Source organism: Coturnix japonica, chromosome 1, assembly GCF_054131305.1.
Source record: "Coturnix japonica strain WE chromosome 1, WE-NBRP24, whole genome shotgun sequence".
Taxonomy (NCBI): domain Eukaryota; kingdom Metazoa; phylum Chordata; class Aves; order Galliformes; family Phasianidae; genus Coturnix; species Coturnix japonica.
In genome coordinates, this window is record NC_140663.1 from 77,949,734 (window position 1) to 77,972,877 (window position 23,144).

At 42.0% G+C, this 23,144-nt stretch overlaps 5 protein-coding genes across 47 annotated transcripts in view; 3 read left to right on the forward strand and 2 right to left on the reverse strand.

The window, feature by feature from the left end:
- The window catches only part of SENP7 (SUMO specific peptidase 7), a 34,979-nt gene extending 32,080 nt beyond the window's left edge, over positions 1 to 2,899 (reverse strand). For 31 of the 38 annotated variants that reach the window (XM_085545871.1, XM_015877143.3, XM_085545825.1 and 28 more), the window contains exons 1-2: positions 2,827 to 2,899; positions 1,530 to 1,576 (exon numbers count right to left, since the gene is read on the reverse strand). Coding sequence is in view for 26 of the 38 variants with exons in the window: in XM_085545822.1 (XP_085401948.1) it covers positions 1,530 to 1,565 (36 nt within the window). In the remaining 12 variants the exon portion in view is untranslated. Of the gene's footprint in view, positions 1 to 1,101; positions 1,159 to 1,529; positions 1,596 to 2,826 lie in introns of all 38 variants that reach the window. The other 7 variants (XM_085545875.1, XM_085545829.1, XM_085545799.1 and 4 more) reach the window with 2 other exon arrangements.
- Positions 2,900 to 3,769: 870 nt separating this feature from the next.
- Positions 3,770 to 6,108, forward strand: LOC107320883 (putative protein ARB2BP). 2 transcript variants are annotated; one of them, XM_085545946.1, is made up of 3 exons: positions 3,770 to 3,887; positions 4,445 to 4,518; positions 4,816 to 6,108. In XM_085545946.1, the coding sequence occupies exons 2-3, from the start codon at positions 4,489 to 4,491 to the stop codon at positions 5,872 to 5,874; spliced, it is 1,089 nt and encodes a 362-aa protein (XP_085402072.1). In that variant the 5' UTR covers positions 3,770 to 3,887; positions 4,445 to 4,488; the 3' UTR covers positions 5,875 to 6,108. The 2 variants fall into 2 exon arrangements, with proteins under 2 accessions (XP_085402072.1, XP_085402068.1); XM_085545942.1 differs by lacking the exon at positions 3,770 to 3,887 and adding an exon at positions 3,972 to 4,111.
- An 896-nt stretch (positions 6,109 to 7,004) lies between these two features.
- On the reverse strand, positions 7,005 to 8,676 carry TXNL4B (thioredoxin like 4B). Its single transcript, XM_015877207.2, has 3 exons — positions 8,357 to 8,676; positions 7,813 to 7,964; positions 7,005 to 7,387 (listed from the first exon to the last, which is right to left on the reverse strand). The coding sequence occupies exons 1-3, from the start codon at positions 8,486 to 8,488 to the stop codon at positions 7,222 to 7,224; spliced, it is 450 nt and encodes a 149-aa protein (XP_015732693.1). The 5' UTR covers positions 8,489 to 8,676; the 3' UTR covers positions 7,005 to 7,221.
- Positions 8,677 to 8,729: 53 nt separating this feature from the next.
- TRMT10C (tRNA methyltransferase 10C, mitochondrial RNase P subunit) lies at positions 8,730 to 11,198 on the forward strand. Of its 3 annotated transcripts, none has more exons than XM_085545932.1 (2): positions 8,730 to 8,984; positions 9,813 to 11,198. In XM_085545932.1, exon 2 carries the CDS (start codon positions 9,844 to 9,846, stop codon positions 11,086 to 11,088), a length of 1,245 nt encoding a protein of 414 aa, XP_085402058.1. In that variant the 5' UTR covers positions 8,730 to 8,984; positions 9,813 to 9,843; the 3' UTR covers positions 11,089 to 11,198. The 3 variants fall into 3 exon arrangements, with proteins under 3 accessions (XP_085402058.1, XP_015732647.2, XP_015732642.2); XM_015877161.3 differs by having other exon boundaries at positions 8,730 to 8,881; XM_015877156.2 differs by having other exon boundaries at positions 8,730 to 8,784.
- A 1,031-nt stretch (positions 11,199 to 12,229) lies between these two features.
- PCNP (PEST proteolytic signal containing nuclear protein) lies at positions 12,230 to 21,547 on the forward strand. 3 transcript variants are annotated; one of them, XM_015877220.2, is made up of 5 exons: positions 12,230 to 12,307; positions 16,442 to 16,662; positions 18,722 to 18,796; positions 19,291 to 19,346; positions 19,865 to 21,547. In XM_015877220.2, the coding sequence occupies exons 1-5, from the start codon at positions 12,253 to 12,255 to the stop codon at positions 19,992 to 19,994; spliced, it is 537 nt and encodes a 178-aa protein (XP_015732706.1). In that variant the 5' UTR covers positions 12,230 to 12,252; the 3' UTR covers positions 19,995 to 21,547. The 3 variants fall into 3 exon arrangements, with proteins under 3 accessions (XP_015732706.1, XP_085402082.1, XP_085402077.1); XM_085545956.1 differs by lacking the exon at positions 12,230 to 12,307 and adding an exon at positions 12,492 to 12,755 and having other exon boundaries at positions 16,494 to 16,662; XM_085545951.1 differs by lacking the exon at positions 12,230 to 12,307 and adding an exon at positions 12,516 to 12,755.
- The last annotated feature ends 1,597 nt before the right edge of the window (positions 21,548 to 23,144 follow it).

Sequence of the window (23,144 nt, forward strand, 5' to 3'; positions counted from 1 at the left end):
ACAGTACTGGTATCTTTCAATTAATTAATTGCATAAGCCCAAGAAAAAAGGTAAAAGAGATTTCACATGACAGCTACTATAAAGCACATTGTGAGCTTTATTTGCAAACTGCCTGATATACTGCTTTGCAAGATGAAATCACAAGTCAGTATTCTAGAAAAGTGTGAGGTCAATAACTTAATTAACATAGAAGCTTCATTCATTAGCTCTGTATGCAGTCCTTCAGATCATAACTGAAGCATATTGCACCGCCAATTAGATAATCCTTCCATTTTTCAACTTAAATCACTACTACTCTTATTTTTCTCTATGTCTAGGTCTTTCTCTAGGTCTGAATTTCTGTACAGTACCTCAAGCTCCTTTCAATGTTTAAATACAAATACAATACCAGATGCCTCGAGTCATAAAGGTCAAATGTTACATACAGGCAATGCTTTTACTAAAAGTATCTCCTTTTTTTTTTTTAATTATTATCATTTAAAATGCCTGCAAGAAGAGGTATGTTGTTGTCTGGATAAATGACTTAAATTTTAATCAATCAGGATGCTTTCTTCAAACCCATACATTAATGGTGCGCTACCGATTTCTCTTTCTAAAACACTCCGAAATCACCAGGTAAGAAGCAGACTATAAAACTCCTGACAGCACAGAGTTGTGTAAAATTTAAATAAGTGTTTTGTGTCACAGAGCTTCAGACAACTTCTGTAATAACACAACACTGAGAACAGATAAGGTCAGACTCACAGAACAGAAACAGACAATCAGAAGACAGAGGGAGAAAAAGCATAAGATACATTTCATCAGCAAGATTTCCACCTCAGTGCACCATATCCTCATTTCGTTTGTACTCATTAAAATGTTGGTTAGCAATAGCTGCAATTAACATACAGGACGAACATGAAGTGCAGTGTATGCAAGCTGCATCAGCTTTCCCTTCACAGAAAGCAGATGAATCAACCCATATATGCGCTTTGTAGATTCCTCATCTAAATCGGTAGTATTTGAAATCTATCTGGAAGTTCACACTTGTAGAAGCAAAAGTCAAAGAATACAAATGAACAATGCGCTGGAAACATTCCTAAAATACCAGACAGGCCTTACCTGGATCACATGCCTACAGTTTGTTTTCACTTGTGCCTCCATTGCTCCAAACTACAGCTAACATGGATATTTTAAGAAGAAAAAAAAGCACTACTATATGGATTCTTACACACATCTCAGTAGACAACCAAAGATTAATCAGTTACGCAGCTCATTCCCTTGAGTATTAATATTTAAATGTTACTGAGGGCTTAATATGGCCTTGAAAAGTACTCAGTTTATGTTAAATGTTAACCTATATTGTAATAACACGTTCAGCAGTAGATATTGCTATTGATTGCTGCTAGCATAAGGTAGTTCTCAAGAAAGCTGTTCCAACAAAGGGAAAGCAGGACTCTTAGAGAATGACTGGTTACATAAGTACAGCCAGAACACCTCAGCATCCCCACAGCCTGAAAGCTACTTGTTGTAAATTGTAAAAGACTTACACCGACATGACTTGAAAGTGACGATCTTCTTTCCATGACTCTCTCCTCTAGAAAAGAAAGGCACAACTGTATGGTGACAATAATGAAAAGATGGTAGTTGTAAATACCCAAAAGGTTATTTACAAGAAAAACTCACCCACATGGAAGCCTTTGGTCTGTTGGGAACTGCTGAGGCAACCTCCACCAAGGAGCAATCTCCAAGAGATGCTGCCTTAGTGGTGGTCAGCCCTTAAATGAGGTCTAGAGGAGGTGGAGCCAAGCTCCACCCCTTCCGGGAGCACAGCTCAATTACTCTCACCTGTGCTCCAACAGCTGACCCAACACTTGCCTCAGCTGATTAATCAGAGGTTCAGGCTGTGATTACCAATTTCCCATACACATAACTATATACACATACAGGCAAAACAAGCTTAGTAATTTGTATTTCATTTATTCAGAAGCAATTAGAATTGCAGGCAGCAAGCAAAATCAAAAACACCTCTTTTCAGGCAGCTAGCACAACACAAGCTCATGGATAGCCACAATGCAAGAGACATGGGCTTCAGCAGGGCTCTCTATTATCAGTGTGTGTGTGTGGACTCGCTAACAAGTTTTCACCATAACTTGTCTTGAAGGAAAGTATTTACCCTGAAGTGTATGTATAGTTATGCTGCCTGCTTGCCTGAGCGTAAGTTAGTCTTCGATTATAAAGAGTCACAGAAATACATCTGTAACACTATAACAATTGCAGTAGTAAGGTAATATAATTTGATTCAGTATAATTCAATCTGTTAACTGATAAACTTCTTTCTCATCAGAGGAACTGAGCTTCAGAACCTCAAGCATTCCAAGCCACTTGTTCTGTTTACAAATACTCCGTACGGAGACACAGAGAGGTCATAAGACCTCACACCTAACTCAAGTAGCTTAGATCACCCTTAAAGCATGGGCAGTTTTGTTTCGGTCAACAGCTTTTCAGCCTAAGTTGGATAAGAGCGATATGTGCAGCATACATAAGAGGGCCCGGCCATCGCCTAGCCCAACGCCATACCGACAGCTCCCGACTGAAGAACGGCCCTTAACAAAGCGTAACAACGCTACCGCCCGAAGCCGACCGCTCCGCCCTTCTCCCTCGCGGTTTCGCGATCGCTGAACGGGGGAATGACGCAGACACCCACCCACCGGTGCTGGGGCTCACTACCGGATTCCGTTATTTCCCTCCAGCCCCCCCCCCACCAATTAAAGAGCTCCTTGTGCCCCGCCTGCAGGGCAGCGCCAAGCACACGCTGCCTGCCCTCCCCAGCACCCACAGCCGTACCGTGGCCCTCGTTGTTGCTACCGGTGCTGCTGCCGTTCGCTAACGCCTGTTCCGCCCCCTGCGCAACACCGCCGATTACTTCCGGGTAGGGGCCCGCCCGAGCCGGGCGAACCGGCCCCGCCTGCTCGGCTATGGCTGCCCATAAGGCCAGCCCCAGGACCGCCCACAGCAGCGCCCCGCCCTCGGCAGATGTGACAGAGCCGGGCTTTAACTTTCTCTTTTAGCCCTATAGGGACCTAGAGGGGAAAGCAAGCGTGGTGTAGAGCATGTGGAGGCCAGAGTGCGTGTGTAAATACAGCGGGGATGAAGGAAACTAGTGCTAAAGGAGGGGAAACCGATCGCTGAGGGAACGCTACGGAAAACGTCAGTTGTCTGGTTGTTTTTCAGTAATTTCTAACCAAACGAAACGGAGTTTAAATTGCACCTCGCCGACCCCCAGTCTGTATTAATCCTGAAGGTGGATTAAGAGCTTCAATACACCTCAATTTGCACTGCCTCTCCCCCAAGTATCGCATATATATTGCCAGAACTCTCATAGCCCTATATCATACCATGTCACAGAACAGCCAGGGTTGAAAAGGACCACAATGATCATGTAGTTCCATCCCCCTGCTATGTGCAGGGTCACCAACCAGCAGACCAGGCTGCCCAGAGCCACATCCAGCCTGGCCTTGAAGGCCTCCAAGGATGGGGCATCCACAGCCTCCTTGGGCAACCTGTTCCAGTGCGTCACCACCCTCTGAGTGAAAAACTTCCCCATAATATCCAACATAAGCCTCTCCTGTCTCAGTTTAAAACCATTCCCCCTTGTCTTATCACTGTCCGCCCTTGTAAACAGCTATATCCCCCTTCTGTTCATACACTCCCTTCAAGTACGGGAACACCAGCTCTCCCTGGAGCCTTCTGTTTCCCACACAAAACAAGTTCAGTTCCCTCAACCTTTCCTCATAGTAGAGGTGCTCCAGCCCTCTTATCATCTTAATAGCCCTCCTCTGGACCTGCTCCAAGAGCTCCGTGTTTTTCCTGTGCTGGGGGCCCCAGGCATGGACAGAGTACTCCAAGTGGGGCCTCACAAGAGCTGAGTAGAGGGGGACAATCACCTCCCTCTCCCTGCTGGCCACCCCTTTTTGTTGAAACCTAAAAACTTCTGCAGCTGAGTAGGCTGGCTCCAGCTCAGCATGCAGCAGGGTAACAAACTCAGCTGATGCAATGATTTCCAGCTGGTGGCCTTGAAAATCCTTTTATATAAAGACAAAGATCTTCTTTCTAAAGCAGCTTTAGAACTGTAAGTTTGGTGTGTGGTTTTCTGAAGTAAAAACAACTCTTTTCTCTGTTTGTTAGCATAATACCTTTATATCAAGTAGTAGGAGTCTATGCAAAGCTGGTTTAACAATTGTTTAGTTATATGCAAAAATTGTTTAGTTATGTGCAAAACAGTCTTAGCTTTAACTTCTGTTTAGGTGTAAAATACAAATGTAGGATGTTAGCTTGGAACTATCTGAAGTGTTTGAAATTACCTTAGCTGTTAGCAAATGATATATTTCAGAGAAATACCCAGGACTAATATATGTAAAATAATGAAACCTTAACTTACGTGGAACTTATTTTCTTCACACAGAGAAATTGCCTACAGTCGCTGAGTCAGAAAGATTTTCTTCTGTGATGATGGCAGACTTTACAGAAGTACATACGGTAGGTAATGTCTGGTCTTACTAGAATAAGCTCTATTGAATGGCAGCTCTCATACAGGGTATTATTTATGTGATTTATACTTCAGTGATGTTTATAATGTGTTAAGTTCTGTGCAAATACTAATTAAGCTTGCAAATGGAATCTGGCTTTTCAAGCAGCTGGTTTACTACGGCCCACCAAAAGCAATGAATGCTTTGTGTGTAACCACTTGTAAATATTGACTGCAATACAGCATGCCTTTTGTAACTGTTGTATGGTGGTCTATAATTACACTGACATAGTTTTCTTAATTTGCAGTGGTTACAAACAGGATGTGAACTAAGCTTGAGGAAACTAGTAGAGGGTTCAGATTATGAAGAGGAACTGAAGTACAATTTTAATGTAAGAGGGGAACTGAGACATCTGGATACAAATGATCCCTTTGTTTTCAATTACTACAAAAACACCCATGAGAAGAATCACGAACGCTATCAAGTTTTGGGACGTATGATTACCCAGTATGTTTATGAGCTCCTGGAAAGAGTCTGCACACTGCAGAAAGTTTACATTCCTTCTGATGCTACAGAGGATGAACCAAGAAGTTTCTTTTTTATGAGTGAGAAAGCACTAACAAGTTCTTCTAGCATCATTGTCCTTCTTCAGGACCGTGGAGTTTTTCATGCTGGCCAGTGGGGGCAAAAGACAATCATCAGGGAGGGCCTGTACCATGGAACACAAATACCGTTCATCAAAATGGCCCTTCAAAGCCATGGGGGAGTGATTGTACTGAATCCCAATGACAATCTCGTTGATTTGAAGACTGAAAGGGAGAATCTAAGCTTTTCTACCAGAGAAGAATCACCAATTTCTAAGCATTCCTGCCAGTGGATCCCCAGGCGGTGCAGCAGTAACCCTGAAGAACATACCATGTACGTGTGGGATCATTTCATTTCTAAAAGTGCAGCCAAGAACGTGGCTTTCATTGCCCATGGCTACGGTGGTTTGGTGTTTATTGATCTGCTCATGCAGAGAAAATGGGAAGTGATGAATAAAGTTTTCTCTGTGGCATTCATCGATTCCATGCACAATATACAGCATCAGACTAGAAATGATCCACAAATACAATGGTGGATACAGAAACACTGCCGTGAATGGGTATCAAACAGTAAGCCTCTAGGTACAGCTGTGGGCTCCCTTGTCAAAGTGAACTGTCCAGCTGTCTCTGCTGGAACTGAAAACTATAGCTTAGCACCTTCCTACTGCTTGCGTTCCATCTTTAAGTACCTGAACAGCACACTGAAAGCCAAGAACACAGCAGACCTTACGCGTTCACCTATTGCAACTCGAAGCAGCAAAAACAAGGAAGCTGGTAAATGAAGGTATACTGACTTGGGTTTGAGAGTAATCTCTTCATAAACATCCCTGCAGCTAAGATCCTTCACAATGGAGAGACTTACAGTTTTAAGTTTGAAGACTCTTTGTTTTTGAGAAACACAAAAATACAAGTGAACCATGAGGAATAAAATGCCTTCTTGAAAGCTTTAAGACATATCCCTTCAGCCAGCTGTGAAATGTAAAGCTATGCAAAATAAAGATGTTAATGTATATCAACACTTGTCTGTATATATATCTATATATATAAACACACACACATATATATATATATACATATAAATATATATTTAATTAGACTTCCTGCATTGATAGCTTTGGAATTAGACTAAATGATCAACAAAGCTCTAAATTCTTAAGTGCATAAAAGGACAATTCTGGAATACACGAAGTATGCAAATTTGCAATTTTAAATCCAACAAAATCAGTGAAGCTACACAGAGTGAACCGCTGGGGTTATATGCTAGAAACCTACAGTTATCAGACTGATATAAGAGAATAGTGTAGCTGTTTCCTCTCAGCTGCTTTATTTTTTTGATAGAAACAGTTTAAGTGTCCATGCTAAAGGTTGGCAATTTATTCAAGGAATTCAAAATAGTTTTAAAAACATATGTAAGAAAAACAGCTGTTCTGAATTTCCAGTTTTATTGCGTGGGACTTAAAAGTGGCCCATGTCTGCGAAACAGCTTTGAAAGGTGCCAGTATTTTGGCCTATATCTTCAGACCCCACCTTATTAAGAAAAAAATAATTGCTGAACAGTAACTCTGGATACAGAAATCAGTGTAAATTCCTTTTATATTATTATTTCCACCTAGTTCTGATTTTAGTAATACATTGACTAAAAAAACTTTCATACCGTTATTCAGCAATGGGTAGTAATATGAAATTCTGTTGGCACGGAGAGGTTAGTATTCTCAGTAACAACTGCAGCTTTTTAAATACAGCTTGGCTGATATTTGAATGAAAGTAGCATTGACTGGACATTTAATAGAGTACCCAACTGTTTAGTTCACTTATGAAAACTGTGCTGATGCCATCATTGTGCATACAAGCAGCATGTCTGTTGTACAGCTGCTGGTCAGCATGCAACTCAAAGAACAGTCACTTACATAAATTCTAGATGTTAACAAGTAGCTTTATTTGTCGGAGAAGTACTAAGTGACAGAATGTCTGTCTTCAGAAGGAGACCAATATGATCCTTCACCATAAATGCTCGAAGTATCCCATGGCATCACCAGTGGATAAAAATGCTCAGGAAAAAACCACAACAAAAAACAAACCATATCAAGAATATCTGCCATTCCTGTAGTTCTTTAACTCAGGTCAGCCTGCTAAATTCCTTGGTAAAGAAGGTCATATTTAGGAATGTTATTGGGATCAATAGGACTTCTCACAATAAGCTTTCCACGCATGGCACCACGGTAAATCACTTCAATCAGATCTATGAAGTCTTGCTTTGTTTTGAAGCTTCCTACAAATTTGGTATGATCTGGAGACCTAAAGATAAGCATAAAAGAAAAGTAGTATTGTAACATTGAAACATTTAAAATAAAGACAAGAAAAGTATAACGAAATTAAGGATTTTGACTTGATGATTCTGAAAGAATCACATCAATAATGGCATAACCAAGTCAGGACTATACTATGAGCTGATATCCAAAGTCCAAAAAGGTGTAGTGTTGTGTTTAATGATTTAATCATACTCTGTTTGCAGAGTCTGGTGTATTTCACAGCTACTTGAAACGTCAGTATCTGTCAAACTATTTTTTAATGTTACGTACTGCTGCCTTCTCACACAGTTAGCAATGCAGATTCTGTCAACAGCAACACAGTTTTCAAGCATTACCTGCTGTAGACAAGGTAACATAGAGGATGTTAAATTACTATAAATGTAACAGACAATGTCAGGCAGGATGACATACCCGTAATCAACCTTCATGTGCTGTCCATTGAAGAAAAACACTGTGGATGGAATATAGCTGATGTCAAAATATTGGGTGTACACAGGAACCTTGTTCACATCCACCAGGTAGATGACTGCCATCTTACTTAGGTCATGAGCTGTCTTGGCAAGCTGGCAAGAATGAGGCAGACAAGGAGAAAATGGAATGAGGCAGAAGTGGAGAAAAAGGCAGCAAGCTTTATGAAGCCCATCTCTATTATATTCTCCCAATTTAAGCAGGGTTGGAATGTCCCATTTACCTGCAGCACTTTGTACACACACACAGCACACTTTGTACACACACACAGCACACTTTGTACACACACAGAGCGGCCTATGCACTTAAGTGTCAAACTGTTGAGGGTATGATTTCGTGTTACATTTAAGTGTCGGCTGCAAACGCTACCACCATCTCCATCAGGCACCCAAACACGACCCATGGCATTCCCCTGTGTAAAACAGGTATATTTACTTATATCGGGGTTAAAAAAAAAAAAAAAAAAAAAAAAAAAAAAGGCTCTTACAATATCATCGAGCTGCAGACAGACAGCATCGTTATCTCTTCCGAACCGGAGGACCAAAACCTTCTCCGCCACGCTTTTTATGGCCTGATCCACCTCCTTCTTACAGCTCAGCTTGGGCAGCAGGAAACTCATGCTGACAGAGCGCAGCCTCCACCGACCCCCTCCCCTGACGATCAAAAGAAAGGATGACAAAATGAAATCAGCGAGCCAGCCCGCCCGCGGCGGGAGCCCAGAAGTGCAAAGAGAAACAGCCGCGGGGATCAGAGCGTTATCTAGGGGAGATGATTGCCGGAACGTCTGGTTAGAGCCCTCACAACACCGAGATTCCCCAGCGGAACCCGGGCAAGAAAGCGCAACGGACCGACTCCTCCCCGCGCACGCTCTGAGCGGCCTTCCTGCCTTCAGGGCGCGCAGGAGATGGCGGCGAGGTTCGGCGGGGCGTGATAAATGTTAGCTGCGCTCTCCTGCGCAGTTCAGAGGAGCAATCGGGTGGAGATCGTGGGGGCTGAGCCGCGGTGTGGGCAGGTGCGGGCTGCTGAGGGGCGAGCGAGAAGGAAACCTTTCTGTGGTGGGCCATACACCGGGGGGTGCGGAGCTGGGAGCGGTGAACTAGGCCCGCCTCGCTTAGGTGGGGGATGCTGTGATTTTCATTTGGGCTTGGGAGCATGTGGTGCAGAGTGCTTGCCCTGCTAAGAGAGCCAGGAACAAGGGTCTCAAGGGGTATAAGCATTCCTTGGCAGTACTGTTGGCTTTGCAAAACTATAGCAGTGGCAGTTCCAGTAGCTCAGTGTCCTTTTATACAGAAGAATTAAAACTTGAGTACTAAAATAAAAAAAAAAAAATTAGGTATCTGGATGTTATGGCCTCAAGTTGCGCCAGGACAAGTTTAGGTTGGATATTAGGAAGAACTTCTTCACAGAAAGAGTAGTTAGGTACTGGAATAGGCTCCCCAGGGAGGTGGTTGAATTGCCATCCCTGGTTGTGTTTAAGAGCCGTTTGGATGTGGTACTTAGGGATATGATTTAGTGTAGGGTTGTTAGAGTTAGGGTACTGGTTAGGCTGTGGTTGGACTTGATGATCTTCGAGGTCTTTTCCAACCTGGGTAATTAAATGATTCTATGTGGTTTTATGTTATTTTCAGTCTCCATGCAGCGTTTTGCTTGCTTTTGTTGCAAAGGTCGTATTTATGAAATGGTAGACAAAATGAAAATAAACGCCGCTGAGAGGCTGGCTGCATTTTGTATTGCATTAGGTCCAGCTGTTTTAAGCAGTACAACTAAACAGTGTCATATACGTTGTTTTTAAGTACAGTAGAAAAGCAATAGTGGAAGGAGGGATTCCTAGTGTTCCTCAGGATGTAGCTTGCTGTCTGTGAGCAGTTATAAGGATGAACATCTGTGTTTTCTTCGTGACTCCTGACAAGTTCTTCCCCCTCTTGTGCTTTTTTTTTCTGCAGAGAACTGTTTGAACAGAGCACATGTTCAAGCATGCAGGCTGCTAATATGCTTCTGAAAAAAATCGTAAGGTGTTCTGCCTTCTCATTTTCAATACAACATGGGCTGAAACAGGATATGTTTCCACTTAGAAGAACTCTGATTCTGTCACCTTGCCTGAAAGATGACGACTTACGCAGTTCCTCAGAAAAAGTAGATTTAGATGCGTGGAAGGAAGTAATGAAGTCTGGGTTGCAAGAAGTCAGTGAGACGGTCTCTGAGCCTAAGGAGCTCTCGGCTTTGGCTGCTGCACGTGAGACTTTGGAGTTGTGGAGGTTAGTTGGTAGACCTGTTCCTGAAAACATCACTGATGAACAGATGAAAGCTTTCATGGAATGTCCTTCCAAATCAGCCCAAAAGAAGTATTTAAAATATCTGCATCTTAAAGAACAGCACAAGAAAAATAACAAAAGGAAGATGGAAGAGAAAAGGGAAAGGAGGCTGGAAGCACAAGAGAGAGCTTCAGAAAGTGAAAAGCCCAAGAAGAGTTCGTTTGTTTGTTTGTGGGGCAGCTCAATGGATAGAGCGTACAACTGGAGAGTCGCTCAGTCTATGATCTTTGGGCAGCCTCTGGTGTTCGATATGTCTTATGAAAAGTATATGTCTGCCAGAGAAGTAGCAAATGCAGTGAAACAGATGGTATTAAGTGAAGGTTGCAATCGAAGGTCTGCGGATCCATTCCACATTCACTTCTGTAATTTCAAAGATGACAGTCTGTATCATAAGGAATTTATCAAACATTACAGAGGAGCGTGGGACAAGCTGCTTATCACTGTGACAGACCAGTGCTATACAGACATCTTTCCAAAGGATAAACTTATCTATCTGACTGCCGATTCTCCCAAAGTAATGAAGACTTTTGATCATGACAAAATCTACATCGTTGGCTCTATGGTTGACAAGAGTATAAAAACAGGAGTCTCTTTAGCACAGGCAAAACGACTGGGCTTAGAGACTGCGGCCCTTCCATTGGAGAAATACTTGCTTTGGAACTGTGGTGCTAAAAATCTCACGCTGGATCAGATGATGCATATTTTATTAACCTTGAAAGATACTGGAGATTGGAAGAAGGCTCTGGAATTTGTTCCAAGAAGGAAGTACTGTGGCTTTGTAAACAAGCCTCTGCACGAACTAAAAAAAACCTTAAACTTGGTCAACATGCTTAAACATGGAAAGAGAGCAGAAGAATTACAAAAGCGGTTTGCAAACAACTACTCCAAGAGGCTAATACAAAAATAGAGAATTATTTCACAGGCAATCTATAGCCCTGAATGCACCAGTTTCTTGAGACTTTTGGGACTGTACTCTGTAATTACTATTTGCCACTAAAAAAAACTAGTTCAAAAACACTTGTATAGAGTTTTTCCTTTTTAATGACCGCGTTATTGGGCCTGCTTGAATTTACTCATGCACTTTTGAAATTAAGCATGATAAATTAGATTATGCTGTTAAAAAGAGTATGAATCTGTTCAGTTCAGTCTTAGAATCATAGAATTACTCAGGATGGAAAAGACCTCAAAGGTCATCAAGTCCATCCTCAGCCTAACCATAGTACCCTAACAACCCTCTGCTAAATCATATCCCTAAGCACCACATCCAAACGGCTCTCAAACACATCCAGGGATGGTGACTCAACCACCTCCCTGGGGAGCCTATTCCAGTGTTTAGCTTCCCTTTCTGTAAAGAAGTGTTTCCTAACGTACAAACTAAATTACCTTGGCGCAACTTGAGGCCATTACCCCTTGTCCTGTCACTTGTCACCAGTGAGAAGAGATTTGCTCTGCTCCCACTGTAAGCACCTTTCAGGTACTGGAAGAGAGTGATAAGGTTTCCCCTCAGCCTCCTTTTCCCCAAACTAAACAGTCCCAGCTCCCTCAGCCTCTCCTCATAGGGCTGATATTCCAAGTTCCTCAGTGCCACATCCACACAGTTCTTGGATACTTCCAAGGATAGTGACCCTACCAGCTCCCTGGGCAGCCTGTGCTAATGCTTCTCTACTATTTTAATGTGAGTGTGGGGAGTTGTGGGAGTTACATGGTTTGTTTTTGACTGTTCTGGGACAAAGGAAGCCAAAGTTAGGATGGAATATCTGAAAGTTTCTTGAGCCTGATAAAAAAAACACTTTACACTCTTGTCTGCAGGGTCAGTGGGTGACTGATGACTGTGAGAAACATCTGGATTCCTTCACACGCAGTTAAAGCCTCTTGATTTCATCAGTTGCCAACCTTGCTGCTTCAAATTACCGATAGCACGTAGTGGTTTGTGTCCGGGCCCTCTGATTTTTTTCCCTTGAGGAAGCGGCAGTGACGTTAGCAGGAGGGAGGGCCGTGGGAGGATCGGGAGGCGCTGGGGCCGCGGCATCGCGGCGCGCATGCGCAGCGCGGGAGGTGGAGGCGGGGGAAAATGGCGGACGGCAGAGCGGAGGGGGAGAAGGCGAGGCGGCCGCCGCCCGCAGGAGGTGAACGTGCAGCGCCTCTCGCCGCGGGGCCGTGGGACGAGCTGGGAACGGGGGTGTCCCCCGGGGGTGGGGGGCGCTGGTGTGCCGCCCCCGGGCGGGCGGGTCGGCGTGGGTTGGGCCGCGCTGCGCTGTGTGCCCGGCCGTGGGGAGAGGGGCGGCCTGGGCATGAGGGGCTGAGCGGGAGGGGAGGGGAGGCCTTGGGCTGGGTGCGGCTTGTGGGGCCGCCTCGCCCTCATGGCAGCGCTTGTAGCCGGCGAATTCGCTTTGGCAGCGTTATCTTATTTCTTGATTTTGTTTTAATGAAAAATACACGGAATAATTGTGCCGTGTGTTGAGAGAGATTTCACGGTTGCCATTGAAACGCCTCAACGTTGGCTTTAACAACTGTAGCACCTGGGGAGTAGTGATACAGTGACTATCCCCAGTGTGCCATCTTAAGCATCACAGGGTATTTTTTGTTGTCGTTTTTTTGCTTCGCAGCAGCCTACAAGGTTTTTATTTAGTTATATATTATTTAGATTTTCCTGTCTCCTCAGAGGCAGATGTACTACTTATCATGTGTTGGAATGTTTAATCATATGTCTTTCCTTCTTGCCTGATTTCTTTTTTCTATGACTTAAAATTGAGAAAACAGTGACTTGCTAAAGCTTTCCTTCCCTGGTTTTGAATTAATATCACTAGAAACAGAGGGCCCTTATTTGATCCGTTGGGAGATTTAATTTGGCTTGTAAACCAAATAAGGAGCATTAAGAATGAATATTAGGCCTAATCACCAAAGTATGAATGGTGGTCCCCGGACTCTTTCATGTTCTGCTTTTTATGCATATATATTTAATTTCTCCCTTTCTATGTGCAGTATTATAACTGGCCAGTATTACTGTGTCTGATATCCACACTGTACCACCTACTTCTCTGGAGTGCTGCAACATGATCTTAATGAATTATGATACATTGGCCTTAATGGAAGTGACATTTTAAAGCGATTTAGAGCCTTTTGGTTTTTGCCAAAATCAATGTATTTTACCTCAGACTTAACATAGTTGACATTCGGTCCCACTCCTGGGGCGAGGTATCGTAAGATGCTCTGCACCCAGCCTTGTTTTGCTTGTCACTTCTAGTACCGAGATGGTGAAAGATGTACATGTGTACACACAGCTTGTTGATGCTTGTGAGGGAGACTCCCATGTGAAGCAGTGTGGCTTCTTATTGTAGAATTATAGAGTATCCTGAGATGGAAAGGGCTCACAAGGATCATCAGGTCCAACTCCTGGTTCCACAGAATCACAGAATGACCCGGGTTGGAAGGGACCTCAAGGATCATGTAGTTCCAACCCCCCTGCCTGGCAGGGCTTCCAAACATACACATTAACTAGATCAGGTTGCCCAGGGCCCCGTCCAACCTGGCCTTGAACACCTCCAAGGACGGGGCATCCACAACCTCCCTGGGCAGCCTGTTCCAGGGCCTAACCACTCTCCTAGTGAAGAACTTCCCCCTAACATCCAACCTAAATCTTCCCTCTTTTAACTTAAAACCATTTCCCTGTGTCCTGCTATTGTCACCCCTTTGAAGAGTTTACTCCCCTCCTGGGAGTAAGTTCCCTTCAGGTATTGAAAGGCTGCAATGAGGTCACCCCGCAACCTTCTCTTCTCTAGGCTGAACAAACCCAACTCCCTCATCCTGTCCTCATAGGGCAGGTGCTCCAGCATCATCTTTGTGGCCCTCCTCTGGACTCTTTCCAAAATCTCCATGTCTTTTTTGTACCGAGGGCTCCACACCTGGACACAGTTCCACACAGCATCAACCAAAATTCAAAGCCTGTGTCTGAGAGCGCTGCCCTCTGGTGCACAACCTGTCTCTAACCCCCAGCTGCCTCTCCCCTGACACAGCTCTACACTGATCCCTTGGATCCTGTTGCTGTCATCAGGGAGAGTATTGCTCCTGTGACCCATGAACAAAGCACTGCTCAGAGTAGATTTCTGAATAGCAATGGTGCTTGTGGAAGGTGAAACAGGACCATCGAGAAATTTCTAGGAAATAGCAAAAACCATTTTAAAAATATGTCTGCATTGGCCAAGGAAATAACAGAGACCTGTTTAAGGAATGATCTACATCTTCATTTCTGTTTCCTCTGGAAATAGAAGAGTACAACGGTTCATGGTTGAGCCATGAACTTCATGGAGCAAGTTTTTGTAAGGAAACCATTTCTTCCAGCATTCTGCAGTTTGTCCTAAGTAGAGCCTGCCTGAAGCAATGGCAGGAGGATCTGATTTTTGAGAGGGAGGCTATTTAACATTCCCTGGAGAAGGGTGAGAAAATGTGTGTGGGAGTTGGTACAGCCAACTCTAGATGGTCTCAGGCTTCATGTTTTGCTTAATAATGTTCTAGAAATTGCAGTCAAATTAGTAAGCTGTAGCATAATTTGATTTAGCTTCAAGACAGCATGAGCTTAGGAGCCTGGAATGGTCCAGTGTGACCTGAGGTCTGGGCTGTTGTGGTTGTCTTAGAGGCAGGCTTCTAGATCAGCCATCCCAGAGCTTTTTGCTCCCTGCCCTCACATCACCTTACAAGCTACGATGTACCTACATTAGACTAGTAATTGAATATTCTATTCATGCTGCTTCATGGACAAGCTGTAAACAGCTTCTCATAGCGCTGGAGAGTGCTGTTGAAAAGCTGTGCTAAGACAGCCACCAGAACCCAAGGTCGCTATTGAAAATGGTGCCTGTTTCTCTTTTGTCTTCATTGTCTCTCACTGTCTTGACAACTAGCACATTAGGGTTGAAAGTCTATACACTGAGACAAGGCTTGTGATTTAGGAAACAGCAATACTGAGGTGGTAGATATGTAGTAATTGTACTGAATGGATGCCTGAAAGATGTCAATATTGAGCAGCTGTGAAAATTAAGGCAATTAAAAACAAAATAAATAACTACCACTACCACAACCTGACCCAACATACCTGCCAAACTGGAGCATACCTATTTCATTTTTCTCTTCAAGGTTTCCTCATGTCCTTAATTTTCCTTCCTCCTGACACTCTTTGCTTTTTTCTTTCTTTTTTATCTCAGAGCTACGCTCTTGTGACCCCCAAGTTCAGACTAGCTTCTCCCCCATTGCTCTGCTTTATTTACCTGCTTTTTATTGCTAGAGAGCAATACCAAGAACTTTTCTTCCCTCACAGGCTGAGTTTGCTGATTGTGGACAGTCTTTTTCTCAACTTGATACAACAAGAAACCATTGCTAGTTTTTCTTAGGCTGATAGTATGAGCACTTGCCTGTCCTTTATTTAATGCATTTTTTTTTACCCTCCCATCTGCTACTGCAGTGATTTGCTCATTGCAGCAGCAGAGAAATGTATTTTTGCTGAAGTGTTTGCTATGTTCACTATGAGTGTTCCAAGGGCACCTTTGTCCCTTGGCGTAGCTGAGGCAGCCGCGTCTATAGAAAATGAAAATGTGATTCAAGTCATTCTTCTGTGGACCACTGTTCAACTACTGCGTTCTTCTGTGATTTTATGCAAGAATAGAAAAGATGAAATCTATCTATCTATATATATATATGTTTTTTCAGTGCTGATTCCTTCCTCAAGCAGAGCTTGGCAAATTTATTACAGATGAGATGCGGACAAGCAGTGACTTGAAACATGACTGAGACAACCGGCCTCACTGTAGTCACTTCCCTGGTCTTAGAGTTGTGCCAGACAGGCCAAGAGACATGGACATATAATAAAAGTTCAGTAGAATTAATTTTAACTTAGATAACCTGCTCTAGCTTTGGAATTGGGATTCTAGTTGTGAAACTTTATCTATTACAACTTAAACCCTAAAGAGATTTAGTCATCTGCACTTAATTTACTACGTGAACTTTGACTTCCATACTAAATAAATAGATTGTGCTTCAAGATTGTTTTCCTGGCTCGTACATGAGAAGTTGTGTATTAATAGTGGAGTGCTTGTGATTTCATCTGCTCTTTGTGTTTTGCTGTCCACTAAATGTACGTTGGTGACAGCTGCTGTCACTAAAAGCACCTAACCTATTGCACTCAAAGTATATAATGCTTTTTGAGGTTGCTGCTCCCATCAGTCTGCTCAGTAAAAATAGCTCATCTTGGTAAGTTGTTTCGACTTCACCAGGACCTGAAGAAGAGGCAGAAAAACCTGTGAAAACTAAGACTGTTTCTTCCAGTAATGGAGGGGAAAGTTCGAGTCGCAGCGCAGAGAAACGGGCGGCTAATGAAGAAGCTGAAGACTTCACCACAAAGCCTGCTCCTGCCAAAATGTCCAAGTTTGGATTTTCCATAGGCAGTCAGACATCAAAGAAGGCATCTGCAATATCCATCAAACTAGCAGCAAATGTAAGTTGTCTGAGGGCTTTTAATTTTAAGGAAAAGGGGATGTACTGTGGGGAGGCTTCCTTGCAGAAGGCAAGTCTTGAATGAAATGGGGGTAACTTGGATGAAGATTAAGAAAGCGTTGCAGAGCCACTTAGTCATGCACATGTAAGTACTTCAAGGTGATTAATACCAGGTCAGTTGTCTAAGGAAGCGTAAGACCTGGTGGAAATTAACTGTAGATCTCTGAATACTCACAAGAATTTTTGTAATGAAATTTGATAGTCTGGAATAATTTCCTGAGGGAAATGAGCAGACTCGTTAAAGACTCTCAACAAGTCGCTTTGAAATGAGAGCTGGGAGCTTCATTGCATGGGGTGCTTAAAGCTTCATGAAAGCAAGTGCTCTCCAAGGTGGCCTAGTAAGTCATCCGCTCTGAAGATCTTGTTTTTGTATGGGGAAGTATAGTTTGTTTTTGTAACTCAGCTTGTTACTTGCAAGGTCAGTGTGATTCATTTGCTGCTGCATTTTTTGTAACCTTGTTGAAGGATTGATTTGGAAAGAAATAATAGGCAAGAGATGAGACCTAATTACATAGGTCTCTAAGAATTCTTATGCTCTGTGATAAACAGTGAAGGTAACCCTTATGCTTCTCAGCATCAGAACCTGATGCTTCTCCCTACTACAAAGTAGACCTCTACTAGCTCAAGCAAGGAAAAGCCAGATGCTCTCTCTGTATTAAATGGTTCACGTGTGTTTCCCTTATACTTTATACATTCCACTGTGATGGATGGGTTATAGATCCTTGTCTGGATTAAGTTCAGACTGTAATCATGAAAGGGTTGTACCTGCAGTGCCAGGATTGTGCGGATCTGCAGAAGATGAAAAGAGTGGTCTGTTATTTTCACATGGGAAGGAGACATGGGCTGGTAGCATTCCAGGGTATAAACACAATTAGATCAGATCAGACTTTGAAAAATAGGCAAATCTGCCTTCGGAGCTACTAGCAAACTCAGATTTCTCATGTAGGAAGCTATTTCCAGTGGCAGTAAATTTATCTCAGGATTTCTGGCTCACTGAGTTTAGTGGGTGATTGACAGCATTTTTGACAGTGCTGTAGCTCAGCCTATTTCCTTTGAGTTTAGTTTTTTTCCTTTTTTCTTCGTACGCTACTCATTCTTCTGGAGCTGATACATTTAAAGATGACACAATATTTATATACTGTAGGATATCGGATGAGCTGTAGGCTCATTATTCTGCAGTATCAGCTTCCAAAATGTGAATGTATACAGAATAATAGCCGATAAAGTGATGATGGATGGAGCACTGCATATAATTGGTTTAGATAAAAGTGCTGTTGAAGCAAGCTGTTATTGACAATTCAGCACTTCCTTTGTGGTCTTGCAGAGAAGACATCAGAAGTAACACGATTACGTGTGGCAGTCATGAGTTCAATAGCTTGATGTGCTTGAAATAGTGGAGGTTATTTACCAGAAATTTAAAGATTACTTTTTCAGAGGACCCTTATACTGCTCAGGCCTTCATAGTGTGAGTGATCCTGGTTAAAACAGTTCAGATTGTTCTAAGCCAGAAAGCTGTTAATCTGTGGGAAAAAAAAAACAAACAAGAAAATAAATGTGTTCAACTTCCTGGCATTAACGAATAACAGTACTCCAAAAGAATAATGAAAACAGTAGTGTAGTAAAATTCAGAACACAGCAGCTTATTTGGGTTCTGATCTAATTGTTCATGTTATGCGCCAGTGGCCGTGTGTCCCTGCAGTGTGCCAGTAAGTTGAGATTTACTTGTGGGGAGCTGTAATCTGAGAAGGCTCAACCAGCTTTTCAGAGAGTTTTTTGCATAGATGAGCAGCCATTTTCCTTTTCATTAGAGAGAAACTTTCATCTCTTCTGATTCAGAATAAAATACTTTTCCTCCTTGTTGCCCCCTTCAGTTCCAGTGAAAATGTTTGACTTTGTTTTACCGTGTTATTGAGAATGCAATGGGTGCTTGCTTTCTTTTTATTATTACTTTATTTTTGAGTTAGTAGACTTACTTTACTCATGTATTTGATCTCTTTCAGAAGCCTAAAGAGCCCGTTCCAACCCTTGCTCCAAAAACCCTTTCTGTAGCAGCGGCTTTCAATGAAGATGAAGATGTGAGTAATAAGCTGGTGATTAACACAACTTAAAGTCCCATTGGTGCAGGTCAGACATAGGAGGAGATAGCAAGTCGTTTAATTTTTTTTTTTTAATGTAAGTGACAGGGATTTTCAGCTTATAAGCATCTCCTTATATTCTGTTTAAGGATGTACAATTCTGTACTACTCCACAGGTTCAAGAAATGGTTAAATATACCAATGACTTTTCCCTGAAAACAAAATACACATCATTTGAATTACTGGTTGCTTTCTCTGGGCTTGCTAAAAGGCAGGCAAAGCGAAGTTGCGCTCCTTTTGGTTTCTTAAGTGTTTCATTGTCGTGTTACTATTGCTTCTTGCAAGAGATGATCAGAGGAATTGTTTGGTTTTGTGTTGTTTTTCTAAATCATGTTGCTTTCCTGTAAGGCTGCATTTCATAACATAGCATTGAAATGTTCATAAGACAGTGGCCAGCTGCACTCTGAACTCCCTTTTTCCTTTTTCCACTGTAGAGTGAACCAGAAGAAATGCCTCCAGAAGCTAAGATGCGTATGAAGAACATTGGAAGGTAGGTCAGCTGTGAACTGTGGTTTGAAGAAGGGTGACCATGACACTTTGAGGCACATTAGGGTCTATCTTAAATAGAGGGAAGGCTTCGCTTAAGCAAGAGGTTGATCTAGAGCATATATGTTTTAAAGTTGTTCATCAATATAGATTGCTTTTTAAGTCAGGTCCCTGACTTGACTTACTGCTAAGTGCAGGTTTACTGCTGCTCAGTGGATTTTTCTCTCCAACAGTAGATTTGGATCCTCGACTTTTTGGCCTGTACCACAAATTCTTCACAGCTGGCAGCAGTTGCTGCCTTTCCACTCCCTCTGCTGCCCCATCACGTACCACAGACAGATGAGTTTTTTTCACCAACTAACAGTTGCTAATAGTTAGGACCCCTGACATAACTGAAATAAAGAAATGTGTGGTAGTTCCTGGCAGCAGGTTGGACTTGAAATTGATATTTTCAGTGCCCCGTTGCACAAATTACTGTCGTTAAAATGACTTTCTCAACTGATGCTGTTTTGCTTTTCACAGGGATACACCAACCTCAGCCGGACCAAATTCCTTCAATAAAGGAAAGCATGGGTTTTCTGACAACCAGAAGCTATGGGAGCGAAATATAAAATCTCATCTTGGAAATATCCATGACCAAGAGAATAACTAAACAACGTGGATTGAGATTTGGGTGTCTGGGGGGAGGGGAGGGTGTAACATTAAAGGAACAGTCTCCTTTTTTAAGAATGGTGTAAGACTATCTTTGGAGCCACTTTTTTAAGATTTTGAGTGGTACACTAATAACTGAGTTTGAAATTAGAGGTAATTTATGTTTTGTATACAGATCTCAAGGCATTTGCTAATTTTGTAGTTCCATGTGATTAGTTTCAAAAGGTTACAGATAATAAAGAAATTGGAGTGGTACCTTTTTTAGATTTTTTTTTTTAATTTTTATTTTTTGTCAGTGATTAAGATGGAGGAAAAAGGTTACTGTCTCTTTAATCAGGTTAACATAGAGTGCTCTTGCATTCTTATTTCTGGCTCCCTCTTCCTAACAGGAGAAACAGTTGGTTCCTGGGAATACTGCTAAAGAGTGAGCATTGTCTTGTGCTAGAAGTGTTACTGGACTATTAATTTGAATGAGAACTTAAACAGGAAACATTAAGAACCTGGATTTCTTTTCCCCCTCCCTCCCCCCTTGCAGTTAATTTTTTGTTAAGTCTTTGCAAACTAGGAATTATGTTGCTCTGAGTGGCTCTGGTAACTTAGCTCTAATTTTGTTTAAAACTTCATGTAGGATGTGTAACATTCTGTGGCCTGTTTTCATCCTGAGGAAATGGGCCTTGTCTGTATATTAGATACAGTCTGTAAAGAATATTCACTACAAGGTTAAATCAGTATTTTCAATGTGCTCCTCTTTAAGTCATTAGCCTTGAGTAGTGCTTGTTAGCATTTCCTTGTGAATTAAATAGAGACTAATATTAAATGCAGTAATGAGTGGTACACAAAGGCCACTACCAAAAGGACAAGATAATGTACGTTAAGCTTCCCGTTTGGTTGAAATCTTTTTCTTTACTATGCCTAGAAGGAATAAAAGCCACACCAAAAAATCAATAACTCACTGCTTAAGTATGAAAAACCTTAAGATGCACTTTCCCTGTCTTGCCCTGTAAAACAAAATGCCTCGATGCCTGTGACTTGCATGGGTTTGAGACCCATGGTTTTGCAGTGCTAATGCGTGTGGTATCAACTAGAAATAAAAGGCATCCTCTTCCTGTCTGTCTGCCTTTTGCAGTAATTAGGAAAAACGATGAAGTAACAGCTACAACAACAACAAAAGAGCTTGAAAAAAACCTAAGGTTCTTTCTGGACTCCAATACCTGATAGCATCAACAGCTACTTTCATTCTAACCTGGAACTGACTGTAGAACTCGATATATTAATTGCTTTCATCCCTTCTCTAAAGCCTTTCTTCACGCTCAATTTCAACCTGCAAGCGCAGAAAGGAAAGTGCATCTAAAGTGGTATTTCTTTTTTTATTTGAATTTTAGGAAAGCTCTGACCACGTAGACCTTTGAGTTTGTATGTTCTAAAAAAATATTTTTTGTATTTTTGTATTGTACGTGTAATCTTTTTTTCTTTTGAAGTCTGATGCAGTCGAATACCTGTAACTATTTTCTTTAAAAGCCTTGTTATAAACGTAACATAAAAACATATACATTATTATTATTATTATTATTATTATTATTATTATTATTATTATTATTATTATTATTATTATTATTATTATTATTATTATTATTCCATAGCAGAAATCTTTGGTTTATTTAAAACAAAGAAACAAAACAACTACAAATAACCTAACCTGGGTGTTATTGGAACTTGGCAAGGCAAAGTGAAGCAGTTGCATTTCACTTACTACATATGGTTGTATTTGCCCAATGAAATCCTTGAAGATAGTAGGTATCATTAGTGAGTGGCTGTTTTATCTTCCTTCTTAGCAATTATTGGATACGTTCTTGGTCTCTTGTCTAAGAAGAAAGCAAAAGGGGACTTGGAGTAAGAGGGTGACAGCTACACCTATTCTTTCTTAATTAACCCTGCTGTCAGCCACGTCTTCCACCTCTTTGACTGAAGCAGGTATTGATTTCAACAGTTTCCTGGTACTTGTTGTCAGTGCAGCAGACTTGCTAGGATTTAGCATTCACGGAAAGCTATATAGCGGTTTTATGTTTGTCTGATTTACTTCCATGGTCAGTAAATGTAATTCCAGGCTTTGTAAGAGGCTGCAATAGCTTGTAGATCTGAATGGAAGGTAAGAAGAGATCCTGTCTCACTTGAAGTTCGAGTTTGTTCTCAGTAGTGTGTGGAAGAAACTCCAGTCAGGATTGCCTAAATCCACTTGGCAGTGAATGTCTGACATCCTTAATCTTGTAGGGACAAAGGTGTCTGTTGCAAGGAAGGACTGATCTCAGAAGTGTGGTTGAGGAGAATGTTAGCTGGAACTTCACTTGGAGTTCTGGGCTGCCTCTGCACTATTCATTGCCTGAATGTAGTAGTAATAAAGGGGAAAGCTGTATTTCAGGGATCTTGTTTATTTATTGTAAGAATATGAAAGAATTCTAAAATTAATGGTGAACTACCTGATGTAGCTGTCTCAAGTGTTTCAAGGGCATTTGCAGAGACTTGAGCTGCTTAGTATAGGGTGATGTGTTTGACTGTCAGTAGTTGAAATGCATTATCCGCACAACTTACTCTTTTAACTCAGAAGGCCCGTACTTGCTTAGCAGTAAAGCTTTACTTAGCACCTGAGAAGCTTATAAAACATTTAAGACATAAGGTGAAGGCAGAAGTAATTATCCAGTAACGTCTTCCATGCCTGGAGTGCATTTGAACCTGCTTTGTGCTTGGGTTGTTGGTGTATCCAAGCTCATTGAACGCTAATTATACAAAAGATAACGAATGTAAGCAGCTACTGGTAGCAGTTTCAGGCATTGCTGGTGCAGCCCCACAGACCCGATTTCATTCCTTTAAAAGCATAAGAAGTGAACTGTCCAGATTCTCAGAATCTGTAATCATGCAGGAGGAAGTACCAAGTTGCCTGTCTGTAAGGTAACAGATGATGCTCTTTTAACTTTATGGGTTTACTTCCTTGTAGTAGATGACCTAACTATGGCACTCAAGACAACTTTGACAAAAGCAGATGTTATGTCAGGGCATCCTCACACTGGCAGTAGCCACAGTTGCATTCAGGCCTGTCGTGCTTCATGTCTGCTAGGCTTGTGATTCGTAGAGCACCTCCCTGTCAGAACTTATAGGG